This window comes from Engystomops pustulosus, chromosome 4 (assembly GCF_040894005.1).
Source record: "Engystomops pustulosus chromosome 4, aEngPut4.maternal, whole genome shotgun sequence".
In the NCBI taxonomy this organism is placed as follows: domain Eukaryota; kingdom Metazoa; phylum Chordata; class Amphibia; order Anura; family Leptodactylidae; genus Engystomops; species Engystomops pustulosus.
Window position 1 is genome coordinate 216951532 of NC_092414.1, and position 15682 is coordinate 216967213.

General features: G+C 47.3%; 2 protein-coding genes across 2 annotated transcripts; one reads left to right on the forward strand and one right to left on the reverse strand.

The window, feature by feature from the left end:
- Window positions 1-2960: 2960 nt before the first annotated feature.
- Window positions 2961-9718, reverse strand: LOC140128334 (zona pellucida sperm-binding protein 3-like). Its single transcript, XM_072149962.1, has 8 exons — window positions 9251-9718; window positions 8857-8978; window positions 7289-7392; window positions 7014-7191; window positions 6826-6946; window positions 6645-6736; window positions 3281-3420; window positions 2961-3196 (listed from the first exon to the last, which is right to left on the reverse strand). The coding sequence occupies exons 1-8, from the start codon at window positions 9686-9688 to the stop codon at window positions 2988-2990; spliced, it is 1404 nt and encodes a 467-aa protein (XP_072006063.1). The 5' UTR covers window positions 9689-9718; the 3' UTR covers window positions 2961-2987.
- Window positions 9719-11288: 1570 nt separating this feature from the next.
- Window positions 11289-14093, forward strand: LOC140128335 (zona pellucida sperm-binding protein 3-like). The gene is made up of 8 exons (XM_072149963.1): window positions 11289-11791; window positions 12084-12199; window positions 12289-12392; window positions 12465-12642; window positions 12709-12829; window positions 12999-13090; window positions 13359-13492; window positions 13828-14093. The coding sequence occupies exons 1-8, from the start codon at window positions 11333-11335 to the stop codon at window positions 14070-14072; spliced, it is 1449 nt and encodes a 482-aa protein (XP_072006064.1). The 5' UTR covers window positions 11289-11332; the 3' UTR covers window positions 14073-14093.
- The last annotated feature ends 1589 nt before the right edge of the window (window positions 14094-15682 follow it).

Sequence of the window (15682 nt, forward strand, 5' to 3'; positions counted from 1 at the left end):
AGTCTATGTGACAGCCGCTCCGGGGGTCTCTGTAGACAGTTCTAGGGGCGCAGTCTGTGTGACAGCCGCTCCGGGGGTCTCTATAGACAGGTGTAGGGGCGCAGTCTGTGTGACAGCCGCTCCGGGGGTCTCTATAGACAGGTGTAGGGGCGCAGTTTGTGTGACAGCCGCTCCGGGGGTCTCTATAGACAGGTGTAGGGGCGCAGTCTGTGTGACAGCCACTCCGGGGGTCTCTGTAGACAGGTGTAGGGGCGCAGTCTGTGTGACAGCCGCTCCGGGGAGGGATCAGTCTCCCCTCCAGCCCTCAGGAGCAGGTGCCATCTCTCTCGGTCTCCTCCGCCGTCCCCGGCCCTCGGTCTCCGTTACTTCCGGCTCCCGTCCTCCGCTCTCTCTCGCCGAGGCCGCACCTGGAGGATGGCGTTATAATCTCCGCCCACCAGCCGGATAATTGGTGGAGAAAGGCGCGGAGAGGCGGTGCTAGTGCAGGAGAGGTCACGTGACGAAAAAACCGCAGCGGCAACATAGGCAGCACCTGAGCTGGGCGGGTCATGAGCGAGGAGGAGGAGCTTGATGCGGATTTAAGGGGAGGAGCAAAGAACGTGTGCAAGCAAATCACATGCGTAGGAGCGCATCGTATGGGGCGTGCCCGGAGTACGTCATAAGGTGGAGGTGCGGCCATATTGGATGAGGGCAACGGATGTGCTCAAACTTCAGAGAACGCAAAGTGTAACCAGGACCGAGTGACCCGAGTTGGGCGATAGGGCCCGCTGCTGTAGACTACCCCCAGTATACAGGCAGTTGTGTGAACCGGAAACAATGAATTACAAAGTATCAATAATGTAACATTTCATAAAAACAGATTTCTTTAACAAAACTTTATTCCTGAATACAAATCCATCCTACAGACACATCCAGTGTTGGACTGACCCACCAGAGGATCCTCCGATGGGCCCAGACTCCATCAATACAGGACCCTAGAGGTCTGACAGAGGACATCCAAATTTGAAGGCTACTAGGGTTTATTGTTTAGGGTTCATGAATGGTGCGCCCTGGGAACTCCAGTCACACACTGGATATATTGTATAGATCGATATAAAGTATAGAGATCCATCATACAGTTAACGTGCTCATCAGTGCATAAAAAGTCCTTAAACTGTTTCACTCCATTTTCAGGCTGTATTCCCCAAACTTAGCAGATCCATGGGGCCAGGTCACTGAAAATGTTGGGATTGAGAGTCTAAGAGCTTGAGGACTTTATGGACTGATGAGCACTTGATCCACACAATGGATATTATCCATACTATCTATACAATGTTTGCCTATACGATCTATAGGATGGATGTGCACAGGGGCGTAACCGAGGGTGGGGTAAGGGGTCACTTTCCCATATGAGAAGACTATTACTATAAACCATACATTATAGTCAGGGGCCCGGAGCAGACTTTGCACTGGGGCCCATCAGCTTCTAGTTACCCCACTGGTTGTGCATTTATGCCTAAAGTTTTGATAAAGAAATCCGTTTGTATGAAATACAAGTTTGTGTTACATTGTCGATACTTTTCTAATGATTGCTGAGGGAGGGACCCCCGTATCCTCTACTATTCACTCCGACTAAGATGGGCTTCACTAGATCCATTTGATTTTAACTGGAAACAATTGTCACAAACCCTCAGCAAAGAGGAAGGCGAAGTAGTTACAGGGTTACTTGTTGCACATTCACCCTCTGCATTGCGCTGGGAAATGTAGGGTACTACCTCTGCTAGCTGTGCTCTGGAGGACTTCCTGTGTAATACCTAGTTTGTCCTGGGGGGGGAGCTGCAGAGAATCTGAACTCTTACTCAGCGGACCACTACAAATAGAAAATCCATTATTGTCAAGGTGCCCCTTTCGAATACAGTTTAAAATAATAACCCTCATCCATAAAGCTCTGTATAATGCTGCACCCCCCTACCTCTCCTCTCTTATCTCAGTCTATCGCCCAACCCGTGCTCTTAGATCCGCCAGTGATCTTAGATTAACCTCTACCCTAGTGCGGACCTCCCACTCGCGTCTCCAAGACTTCTCTAGAGCTGCACCAATTCTATGGAATGCTCTGCCCCGGACTATCAGACTAATACCTAACCTCCAAAGTTTCAAACGTGCTCTTAAAACCCATTTCTTTAGGCAAGCCTATAACACTCATTAACTGCATGAAGTTTTAACTCTTCTACTAACCCGTCCTGTGTCGTCCTCCCATCTGTTATCCAGCAACCAACAGGCACCAGACTTCTCTGCAGTCCCATTCACCCTGGACCTGGTATATAAGATGACGGCTGAGTGGTTCAAGCGACAGCAATTCCATTTATTATATTTTTTTCTATTCCCTAAGAAGAATGGCTTGACCATTAAATATTCTTTTACCTCGTGTTACCCCATCATCTTCATAAACCGTAAGCTCTGGCGAGCAGGGACCTCACTCCTGTTGTTCCATACAAATGTTGTGCTCTGTTACATTACATTTGTATTTGTTTCCTATGATTTGTAAAGCGCTACAGAATATGATGGCGCTATATAAATAAAGATTATTATTATTATTATTATATAACAGGCAGGGAGGGAATTGGACTTTAGGGAACCCCCCCCCCCTTTCATGACCTTGTACCCCAAATAGTTGAAACAGATGTAATCCTGTCCCATGATGCACTGCTCATTTTCTCACATTACGAGGCTCAGGCTGCGTTGTACGGATTAGGACTTCCCCTTTAAGCCTCAGCCGGCTCGGCTCCAGGTATCATGGGCCCCTTTGCAGTGAACTCACTTGAGGGGCATTAAAAATTCAGAAACTAAATAATCCCTAGTTACATCATCCCAAACAGCCCCCACACACCCTATGGATTCCTTATGAACAGCCTTATGTGGGCCCCCCAGCAGCTCTGGGCCCTGGCACCAAGCCTCAGATGTAAATGACAGACAGACAGGGGTAAATGAGCGCTCCTTTATTGTGCACATCACGGGGGGTGTACACTCTTTTTAAGACATCGTCCAAACATAGAAAAACAGACAAGAACAATGACAAATCCCAGACCCCCCACCACCGCCCGGATCCCCAACTCCAGCGCTGGGGACCTCTTCCCTGTAACAGCCGGTGTGTGGTGGTCTCCTAGTACCAGCAGCGGTCCTACAGAGGCCAGAGCCCGCTGGTCCTCCATCCTGGCACCTGCAGGAGGAAGCACAACACAGGGGGTCAGGGGTAACACCGTCACATGATGTGCACAGTCCTATGTAATGTCCCATCACTGACCTTCTGCGGCGTCTCTCTTGCCTGGTCCTCGGGGTCTCCCATAGGTTGGGTTCCATCCCCTGCTCTGACCAGCGGGGGGCGCACAGTCCTGGGTATTACAGCAGTTACAGATAGCGCTGGGGCCCTCCACAGCTGTCCAACTGAGGAGACAAGGGGCAGGAATAAAATGCCAGAGCTGCAGTGAAGACTGACACCACTAGAGGGCAGGCGAGAGTCACTATACAGAGACCGGAGACACTTCAGTGAGTAGTATCTGAAGCTCTTCCTCTAGATGTGAACGATTCCACTCACTGACAGCAAGCAGAGATCGCTCCCCTTTAACCCCTTACCTGTACAGCAGAAGCTGCACTATAGAACCTCTGGGCTGTATGAGGTTTGTAACCTCCACTGACCTCACATGCTGCCCCCTGGTTATAGCATCTGGGGCAGGTAAGTGACTCACCTCATGGGCACCATCTATGTCCATCTACTAGAACATTACATTCCTCTGACAAAATCTGAACAAATCTGAAAGTGTTAAAAAGTTACGGCTCTAGGAAAGAGAAAATAAATATATACAAATTCATTAAAGCCCCAATAGGCCCAGTCCTTAAGGGGTTAAAGTGGAGCACCATGAAGTTTCTGGGACACTTTTTGGAGTCATGTGACCCTAAACTAGTTCATTAGTGAAGGACAATATAAATCACTGAAGATCTAGCCTGATGCGGTGTCACCCCCTGGTGGCCATTGTGGGCAATGCAGAAGGTTTTACCCATTATCAGGGGTGTCCCCCCATCACACCCCAGTCACAGCGATTATAAATGGGGCTCTGGTACCGTTATAGAACTGGAGTGGACCAAAGGTTATTGTGACGGAAGCAGCAGCCCCTAGAGGTAAGTGCTTCTATATATTCTGTATCACAGTATTGGTTAGTATAATATACTGAGGGCAAAGTATATTAAAATATTATATGCACGGTCAGTTGTGGTGTGAGGGGTATATATGATATATGTGGGAGCACAGTGTGGTCAGTTGTGGTGTGAGGGGTATATATGATATATGTGGGGGCACAGTGTGGTCAGCTATGGTGTGAGGGGTATATATGATATATGTGGGGGCACAGTGTGGTCAGTTGTGGTGTGAGGGGTATATATGATATATGTGGGTGCACACTGTGGTCAGTTGTGGTGTGAGGGGTATATATGATATATGTAGGGGCACAGTGTGGTCAGTTATGGTGTGAGGGGTATATATGATATATGTGGGGGCACAGTGTGGTCAGTTATGGTGTGAGGGGTATATATGATATATGTGGGAGCACAGTGTGGTCAGTTGTGGTGTGAGGGGTATATATGATATATGTGGGGGCACAGTGTGGTCAGTTGTGGTGTGAGGGGTATATATGATATATGTAGGGGCACAGTGTGGTCAGTTGTGTGAGGGGTATATATGATATATGTGGGGGCACAGTGTGGTCAGTTATGGTGTGAGGGGTATATATGATATATGTGGGAGCACAGTGTGGTCAGTTGTGGTGTGAGGGGTATATATGATATATGTGGGGGCACAGTGTGGTCAGTTGTGGTGTGAGGGGTATATATGATATATGTGGAGGCACAGTGTGGTCAGTTGTGGTGTGAGGGGTATATATGATATATGTGGGGGCACAGTGTGTACAGTTGGGGTGTGAGGGGTATATATGATATATGTGGGGGCACAGTGTGGTCACTTGTTGTGTGAGGGGTATATATGATATGTGGGGGCACAGTGTGGTCAGTTGTGGTGTGAGGGTATACATGATATATGTGGGGGCACAGTGTGGTCAGTTGTTGTGTGAGGGGTATATATGATATGTGGGGGCACAGTGTGGTCAGTTGTTGTGTGAGGAGTATATATGATATATGTGGGGGCACAGTGTGGTAAGTTGTGGTGTGAGGGGTATATATGATATGTGGGGGCACAGTGTGGTTAGTTGTGGTGTGAGGGGTATATATGATGGAGCACAGTGTGGTCAGTTGTGTGAGGGGTATATATGATATATGTGGGGGGCACAGTGTGGTCAGTTGTGGTGAGAGGGGTATATATGATATATGTGGGGGGCACAGTGTGGTCAGTTGTGGTGTGAGGAGTATATAGGATATATGTGGGGGCACAGTGTGGTCAGTTGTGGTGTGAGGGGTATATATGATATATGTGGGGGCACAGTGTGGTCAGTTGTGGTGTGAGGGGTATATATGATATATGTGGGGGCACAGTGTGGTCAGTTGTGGTGTGAGGGGTATATATGATATATGTGGGAGCACAGTGTGGTCAGTTGTGGTGTGAGGGTATATATGATATATGTGGGGGCACAGTGTGGTCAGTTGTGGTGTGAAAGGTATATATGATATATGTGGGGGTACAGTGTGGTCAGTTGTGGTGTGAGGGGTATATATGATATATGTGGGGTACAGTGTGGTCAGTTGTGGTGTGAGGGGTATATATGATATATGTGGGGGCACAGTGTGTACAGTTGGGGTGTGGGGGTATGTATGATATATGTGGGGGCCACAGTGTGGTCAGTTGTGGTGTGAAGGGTATATATGATATATGTGGGGGCACAGTGTGGTCAGTTGTGGTGTGAGGGGTAAATATGATATATGTGGGGGCAGTGTGGTCAGTTGTGGTGTGAGGGGTATATGTGGGGGTACAGTGTGGTCAGTTGTGGTGTTAGGGGTATATATGATATATATGGGGCACAGTGTGGTCAGTTGTGGTGTGAGGGGTATATATGATATATGTGGGGGCACAGTGTGGTCAGTTGTGGTGTGAGGGGTATATATGATATATGTGGGGACACAGTGTGGTCAGTTGTGGTGTGAGGGATTTCACACACATACATACATACATACATACATACATACATACATACATATATATACACACACACACACACACACACACATATATAGGGCAGAGTGTTGTTGTGGGGAATATAGACCATTTAGGTGCACAGTGTGGAGATTATCTATCTGAATGTTGAATGCTGCAGTGACAAGTCACGGCCAGGATTAGTCAGTGATGGACATCATACGCCTCCTGCGATTTTCTGGATCCACTTCTGCCGTTGTTTGGGCAAGTTAGAGAACAAATTAACGCAAAACGACTTGGGAAAAGAAATCCAATAGACCAAAATAGGATTGTAGCTTTAAGAGATGTGGTGCATGATGGGAAGCTCGTCTGTGCCGGGTATAGGTCTACCAACAAAATCTGCCTGTATGGGGCCCAAAATTCCTAATGGTGCCAGGGGGAAATATTTATGCAAATTAGCCCCTCCCACAAATCGAATCCTCAGGCTTCACGTTGTAGGTGGTCAGTCAAGCCGCATGTGGTCCCACAGACTTACCTGCTGGAGGTTTTGTTGTAGGAGCAGGCCTTGTTCATGGGGTCGGGGGTCTGGGTGTCAGGGGCCGCCCTCAGAGAACACGTGATGTATATCTACAATGGGGGAGGAAGTTTCAATAAGGAATACACCAAGACAACACCCCTCAAGGCTCCCACACCTGCCCCCCTCACAAGGTACTTACAGTAGACGCTTGGGAGTCTAAAAACCAGAAGGTATCGACCATGAACTGCAGCTTGTGCGCTTGGGGTCTCGAAGCTTTGAAAGCGGAAGACGAGTCGTCTTGAGTCCCATCCATCAGGCATCTAAGGAAGAAGGTCATGAGAGCGGACCCCCAATACCACCACAGCTCCTGAGCCGGGGGCTACATACCCATTGTGAGCAATGACCTCATAGCGAGGGGTGGATGTGATGTCAGCAGAGGTGGTGGCCACACAGAAGTCAATGAAGAGGAGGAACGGGAGATGGTTCTTGGACTCCAGAGAAGCCTCAACGTAGAAGACGTCTCCGAGGTTGAAGACCAGCGATGACCTGGGGGTTGTCCAGTCCTCTGCAGGGAACAGCAGCTCATAACATAATCCCACCCTGCAGAATTCTTCAATAATTATCTACACAGATGTGACCACTATATGCGACACCACACGTACCGGTCATCAGTCGTAAGGAGAAGACCAGGCGCTCATCTGACGACACCGTAGTGATGAAAGGAAACCACGTGGGCTGCAACGGCCTACTGCTCACATTACCGTATCTGCCCGGGACAGGAAACCATCATTACAGGGGGCAGTATTATAGTAGTTATATTCCTGTACATAGGGGGCAGTATTATAGTAGTTATATTCTTGTACATAGGGGGCAGTATTATAGTAGTTATATTCCTGTACATAGGGGGCAGTATTATAGTAGTTATATTCTTGTACATAGGGGGCAGTATTATAGTAGTTATATTCTTGTACATAGGGGGCAGTATTATAGTAGTTATATTCTTGTACATAGGGGGCAGTATTATAGTAGTTATATTCTTGTACATAGGGGGCAGTATTATAGTAGTTATATTCCTGTACATAGGGGGCAGTATTATAGTAGTTATATTCTTGTACATAGGGGCAGTATTATAGTAGTTATATTCTTGTACATAGGGGGCAGTATTATAGTAGTTATATTCCTGTACATAGGGGACAGTATTATAGTAGTTATATTCCTGTACATAGTGGCAGTATTATAGTAGTTATATTCCTGTACATAGGGGGCAGTATTATAGTAGTTATATTCCTGTACATAGGGGGCAGTATTATAGTAGTTATATTCTTGTACATAGGGGGCAGTATTACAGTAGTTATATTCTTGTACATAGGGGGCAGTATTATAGTAGATATATTCCTGTACATAGGGGGCAGTATTATAGTAGTTATATTCCTGTACATAGGGGGCAGTATTATAGTAGTTATATTCCTGTACATAGGGGGCAGTATTATAGTAGTTATATTCTTGTACATAGGGGGCAGTATTATAGTAGTTATATTCTTGTACATAGGGGGCAGTATTATAGTAGTTATATTCCTGTACATAGGGGGCAGTATTATAGTAGTTATATTCCTGTACATAGGGGGCAGTATTATAGTAGTTATATTCTTGTACATAGGGGGCAGTATTATAGTAGTTATATTCCTGTACATAGGGGGCAGTATTATAGTAGTTATATTCCTGTACATAGGGGGCAGTATTATAGTAGTTATATTCCTGTACATAGGGGGCAGTATTATAGTAGTTATATTCCTGTACATAGGGGGCAGTATTATAGTAGTTATATTCCTGTACACAGGGACAGTATTATAGTAGTTATATTCCTGTACATAGGGGGCAGTATTATAGTAGTTATATTCTTGTACATAGGGGGCAGTATTATAGTAGATATATTCCTGTACATAGGGGGCAGTATTATAGTAGTTATATTCCTGTACATAGGGGGCAGTATTATAGTAGTTATATTCCTGTACATAGGGGGCAGTATTATAGTAGTTATATTCCTGTACATAGGGGGCAGTATTATAGTAGTTATATTCCTGTACATAGGGAGCAGTATTATAGTAGTTATGTTCCTGTACATAGGGGGCAGTATTACAGTAGTTATTTTCTTGGGGGGGGGGGGGGGGGCACTAACACCTGCAAGACAAAACACTGAGAACCAAATGCATCTTCTGCAGTTAGTACTTACCTGGGGTAGTAGCACTTTATGGGGATCACAGATAAAACTTTGTGGGTTACAGGAATGTTCTGGGGACCGGTAGGTGGGTTGAATGTCAGGTTGGTGCCGTAGATTATCCAGTCTGGTGTCACCTAAAGAGCAGGCCACATGTCAGCACCAGGTTGCATTACTGATCATGGCTTTTCAGGGCTTCACCTGCAGTACCACTAGCTGTGACCACTTATAGACAGTAGACCCTCCTCTGCTTCAGAATACTAGGAGCGGCTAGTAACCCCTGCCCTTTAAGGGCTTGTCCACATTTAGATTGTGCTGCAGCTTTTACCTTTGTGAATAATCACTGCCCCCAGTGGCCAGCCCCAGAATTACACCCAACACCAACGACTCACCGCAGCCGAGCCCCTACCTGTAAGCTGCTCCCGCACTCCTGTAACCCAACTTCAAAGACCACGGCGGTGTCAGTACTCAGGGGTCCAGCGTTACAGGATTGGGGTCCCAGGGTGAGGTCGGAGGCCTTCATCAGCCTCCCTGTCCCGTAGAGATCAGTCTGCACGGTCACCAGCATCCGGTCCTCCCTGCACTGCACACTTATAGGGGAGCTGTGGGGGGGCTGCGGCTGTCTGGGCCCGAGCCCCCCTATAGATCTCCCCACTAACCCCCTCCCCGGCCACTGGTTATACTGTACATGTGCCCCCCTGGAGCCACTACTCCACCCAATCTCCACTGATCTCCTCTGCCAGGAACCTCTCCGGCGATTGACTAAATGTTTAGAATTTGCAAAGTCCTGACCCAAAACCAGAACCAAAAGTCCAAGACACAATAACCCAACTCTACACTGCCCCATTGTGGCCAGAGAAAGAACAGCACGAGCTGGGGAGGAGCCGGGGCCCTGCACTTATAGAGTCCTGCACCTGGGGGGGTAATAGGCATCACCTGAGGAGGAGGCAGCAGGGGAACTCCTGGGGCGCGTTCACACCAAACCCCATCCACACGCTGCCAAATGCCGCGGTCACACGTACCGCTAGCCATCAGTTCATAGCGCGACGCTAGCGCACAGGGGGAGGTCCTCGGCCCGAACGCACATGCGTTTCCAGAGAAACGCATGCGATCGGCTTAACAATTGCTTGCGTTTCCCTGGAAACGCATGTGCGTTCGAGCCGAAGACCTCCCCCTGTGCGCTAGCGTCGCGTTATGACGGACACCTAGCGGTACGTGTGACTGCGGCCAAATAAAATCAATGCATCACAACAGCTGAGGAGAGGAGACGTGACTGATTACATCGCTGTCAACATTGCGTTTACAAAGCGCACGTGTTAACGGAATGCGTCAATGCAGCTTGGGGGTGCGGTCACACGTCGCGTTTAACGCATGCGTTTAAAAACGCATTGCAATAGCTGGAGAGTGATTTGCCTAATTAAACAGTTGCTAACACCTGTGTTTACAAAACGCAACCGTTAACGCATTGTTAACGCATGCGTTAACATCGCGGTTAACGCATGCGGTTGTTAACGCATTGTTAACGCATGCGTTAACATCGCGGTTAACGCATGTGTTTTGTAAACACAAGTGTTAAGAGGTGTTTAATTAGGCAAATCACTCTTCAGCTATTCCAATGCGTTTTTAAACGCATGCGTTAAACGCGACATGTGACCGCACCCTGAGGCTGGTTGCATACGTGACGGTTTTGCTGCATTTTTGTTGCGATTTTGAGGGCGCGTTCACACGTTCCGCTAGCGCCGCATTCATAACGCGTTATGAACGCGGCACTAGCGGAACGTGTGAACGCGCCCTCAATGTATAGAAATTGCACACGTTTTTCAGATGTCTGCTTTTGTTTGCGTTTTAAAAAAGCGATGCTTTATAATACGCAGACCGCAAACGCATGCGTTTACAAAAGCACAATGAAAAGGCGCAGCGAAATATGCAGAAACAAAAACCGCAAGGGAGAAAACACTTTATCCAAAAACCCATTTAGGGCGCTGTCCCACGATGCGTTCGCAAACGCAGACGCAGACCAAACCGCGCCGCATCGGTGTTTTTTTTTATGGAAACGCCTGCGCGGCTCGTTCCCGATCGCAGGCGTTTCCATAGAAACACCGATGCGATCGGACCGCGGACCGCCCCGGTGGGCGTGGTTTGGTCTGCGTCTGCGTTTGCAAACGCAACGTGGGACAGCGCCCTGAAAAAGCAAATATGCAAAACATATGGGCATGTGTTAACACAATGTTAATTAACATGTATGGTTGGTAACACTTTGTTAACATATGTGTTAACATTGCGTTAATGCTTGGGTTTTGTAAATGCAATGTTGACACTAATGTAATTAGGCAAATCTCCAGCTGAGGTATAATGAGGTATAATGAGGTATAATGAGGTATAATGAGGTATAATGAGGTGTAATGAGGGGGAGTGATGTCCATGTGATGGGTGGGGTATAAAGCTCCGCTCCTCCACCACCTCCTTGTATGACTTGTGTCCTGCAGGCAGGATGGAGCTCTGGGTCAGGTGGTTGGTACTGGTTCTTCTCTATGGATCAGGCTTTGGCAGTGTCTTGGCTAGACAGCGGCGTCAGTCAGATGCTTGGTGGAGGAGTCATCAGCCTGGATGGGGACAACCTGCATCTAGACTGGGCTCCTCTAGAGGAAACCCTTGGGCTCAGCCAGTGTCTGGTTTTGGTTCTCCTAGAGGAGCTCAGCCTGGTTGGGGCTCCAGGTATATTGGAGGAGACTCTTGGTCTCGACAAATCACACCTCCTCCATCCTCTCCTATCAGTGTACAGTGTAATGAGGACAGGATGGTGGTGACCGTGATGAGAAACTTCTATGGCAATGGGTATCTGGTGAAGCCCTCAGACCTGACCTTGGGGAGCTGCACCCCTGGAGCCCAGAGTGTAGACACCAGTGTGGTCTTTGATAACGCTGTCCAGGACTGTGGGAGCATCTTACAGGTGAGAAAATTTGCACAAAATTTATAATGGGTGTAAAACTTGGACACCTCCAAAACTGAGGGCTTCCACCAGGCTTTGCTTAACGGGAGAGTTGTGTAGTCGGGTGTCTTTTTAATGTCTTTAGTATCACTGACTTTTTCCTGGTATGGAGGAAGTCCTTCCTTGTCATAGGCCTAAAACATCATATTAATATTGTGGTGGACCTCAAGCTTCATAATGGGGTTCAGGAGCTTCAAAATCTGTGCCCCTCAGTATAATGCCCATTGGGTTCCTTTCTCTGAACTGTTTACAGATGACTCCAGACTTCTTGATCTACAGTAACATGTTGATATACAACCCACTTTCCTCCAATGCCATCATCATGAGATCCAATCCTGCCTCTGTTCCCATTGCGTGTTTTTACCCCCGGTACGTCTACTCGTGACCTTCCTTCAGTGGTTCTACTGTTGTAGCTCGAGTGTCTTTGGTAATGACTTTCTTGATTTTTCTCCTCCTAGTCATGGCAATGTAAGTAGCCAAGCAATCCGCCCAACGTGGGCTCCATTCAGTACCACCGTCTCTACAGAGGAGCGGTTGGCCTTCTCCATGTACCTGATGAATGGTGAGTAGTGGTAGTATGTGATTGGCTTTTCCAGACCTGAATAATTCTGATCCTCTTCTGGTGACCTTACAGATGACTGGAGTGCTCGCAGGGTATCCTTAATCTTCAAACTTGGAGACTCTTTCAACATTGAGGCCGTAGTGGACACTGCAAATCACATTCCCATGCTTCTGTTTGTTGAGTCATGCGTGGCTACCACAACACCGGACATCAACTCCAACCCTCGTTATGAGATAGTTGCGTCCAATGGGTATGTTTGACTTGGGTTGATGAGGATTGGGGTTTATACTTGACTAAAACTGTCCTCCTTGTGCAGGTGCCTAGTTGATGGGACACAAGATGACTCCTCTTCAGCCTTCAGGTCACCAAGGTCTCAATCGAATAAGATACAGTTCAGTGTTGATGCCTTTAGGTTTATTGGGATAGACGTGTCTACGGTGAGGACCAACCCTTCTTATTAAGCATAAAAGTTCTTTGTAGTGGAAGAAACCTTCGTGTTGTATTTAGGGGTGGGGGGTGGGTGGAGTTCTTTAGGTCATCTATTAATTCATACTTTAATCATCAAACAGATAAGTATCTACACACTATACATGGTTTTTCTCCTAGATCTACATAACCTGTTCTCTTAGAGCAGCACCTTCCAACCAGCTTCCCGATCAGATGCACAAGTCCTGTTCCTACAACAAGGCCACTAGAAGGTAAGAGAACCTGAGGCCAGTCCTTCAAGCAGGCTCATGGTCAGGAGGTTGTTGTGGGAGGTTGACACTTGATGATGAGGTCATTTCAGTAACTGGTAGACGTAGAGCAAGGGCATCACTTAATGGACTCTTGTCTCCTTACTTGATGGAAGGCCTACTTGAAAAAAATGGTCCATAATCTTATTATAGAACTTGTGACTCAATATTCTGGTTCCATAAGTGGATCCTTAGCACAAGGTTTGATTCTCCACTTCTGTTTATCCACTAGTTGGTCTTCTCTTGAGGGCTCCAATGAGATCTGCCGCTGCTGTGACTCTGGAAACTGTGCTGTGCCTGCCGGCCAGACCAGAAGATGGGGCTCCATCTATGGCGGGTCAAGAGGAATTTGGAAGAGGGAAGTTGGTGAGTATGAGATTATTTCCTCCTAGAAGGAGATTGGACTTATTAAATATAGTAGATCCTTGTATTTCACTCTTCTAAGCCCCACATGGGTAGAGGGGTGGTGGCCATTACAATGCCTCAAGGGCAGTTGGACTCAGAGTGCCACACGAACCAATGAAGTCCACCCCATATGCTCTTATAACTCTGGCCCTATCTAAGTACTTGGGCTGGTAGCTCAAAATGAAGGTGCATCGGATTGTTGGTTGAACTATGGCTAAACATGGTTCTTCAAAAGTGATACACTTCATGTCACATATGGATTTGTAGGGTGACCTTCTAAACCTCTTGTCATACAGGTCCTCACACAGAGGAGCATGCTGTGGCCACACTTGGACCTCTACTAATCATCAGTAACGAGATAAAACCCCACGAACAAAATGAAGAACTCGTCCAGACTTCAAAAGTCTCTGAAGAGTCCAGACCTCTGGAGCTGTGGATGTTGGTGGCCGTCGGCTCGGTCAGTGCGGTGGTGGCAGCTGTTGCTCTTGTTGTAATTGGTAAATATGTTATGACGAGGTTGTCTCCACAAGAAACTCTATGAAATAAAGATTTTCCAACGTGATTGTTTCTGGCCTTTTCTGCTCTAATGGTGTGTTATAGCCTTGTCTTATGAAGGGGGTGGCAGGAGGGCAATTATACCCCTTGTCCACATGGGGCACAGGTGCACAGAGGTGGCATTAAGGGATGTAATAGCTACTACCTCTGGCTGTGAGGCCCATTCCTACATTGTATATAATTTTTTTAAAATACAAGGATGTGTGTGGTTGGAAGCAAACGGGTACCACTCCTGTCTCGACCCATTAGTTGCCTTTGGTAAGTGGTGTAGGTCAGAACGTGAAGGTATCCCACCTCTTGGTAGCATCTAATCTTTTATGATGGACACCTATGGAAGTTGTATTAGGGAGTATCTAACCTCTATGTACCTCCTTCTTCCCCCGAAGGATATAGTCATCTGGGCAGAAGAACATCAATGTCAATCTAGTTGGAGATTAGCAGGCCTCAACTGCAAGGCCCAGGGACTATAGCAAATGAGGAGGGGGGGTGAGATGAACCGGTTGGGAAATTTTGGTTTTGTAATGGGCATTAGAACAGATCGAGGAGACTGGCATCCTTGGCCACATGGGTCACTTGGCACCGTCTATCATTTACACGTCAGGACAGATCCTAGAACAGCAGTATTGGGTTTTTATAATGGGAACCTATAACGGATCAGTTCAGAATCAGTTTTGTTCGGCAAGTTTCCATCTTTATTAAAGTCGTTTTTTTTTGAGGGGGACAAGGGTGTAACAGAGTGCCTTCAGGACAAAAATGGATGCATAACTGATGGGGGGGGAGGGGGGATAAAAAAAATGACGTGAAGCAGAGTCATGCTCATACATTGGGTTGCAGAATTGGCTAAGGCCATGTTCACACTCTGTGCTAGATGTATTTTCAGGCTGCTTTCCCATTGTTTCGTCTCTGTTACCCAGGCGGTAGAAGGAAGGCCTCGGTCTGTTCACACATGCAATCAGTAATGAGCCCCCTGTGTACCACTGTGGGCTGGGTACCGATCCATGTGTTACACATGCGATTAGGACAATCCCCTCCCTGTTCCATCTGAACTACGTCTATTGAAACAGATGTGATCGGGCCAAGCCCCATTCCCATCCATTAGATTGCGTTTTGAAATGGAGCGTGTGAACGCAGCCTGAAAATCCTAAAATATTAACCAGCCGCTGTGCATTTATACAGGACAAGACCCCATGGTCTGGTTACCGATCGCATGTGTTTCCAAGGCCCGCCCTCTGTGCGCTACTGTTGCGTTAGGAACACAACTCTAGCAGCAAATGTGACCACGGCCTTAATACATTTTTCAAGGCATTTACAAACCGTTGGGATGGAGCACCAGGTATATTGGAGGAGACCCTCAGTCCCGGCAGCTTACACCTTCATCCTCCTCCATTGGGCCGGCGGCACACGTGGCGTTTTGAACCCATTTTTGGGTTGTTTTAAAGTGGTCCGTTAACGCATGCATTTTTGACCCGTTTTAAGATAATTGGTAAAAACCGGTCAAAAAATGGATGCGTTTTTTTTTAACGGACTGCTTAAAAAAAGGGCCAAAAACAGGTTCAAACACCGCCGGCCTTAGTCTGCAGTGTGCGGCGGACAGGA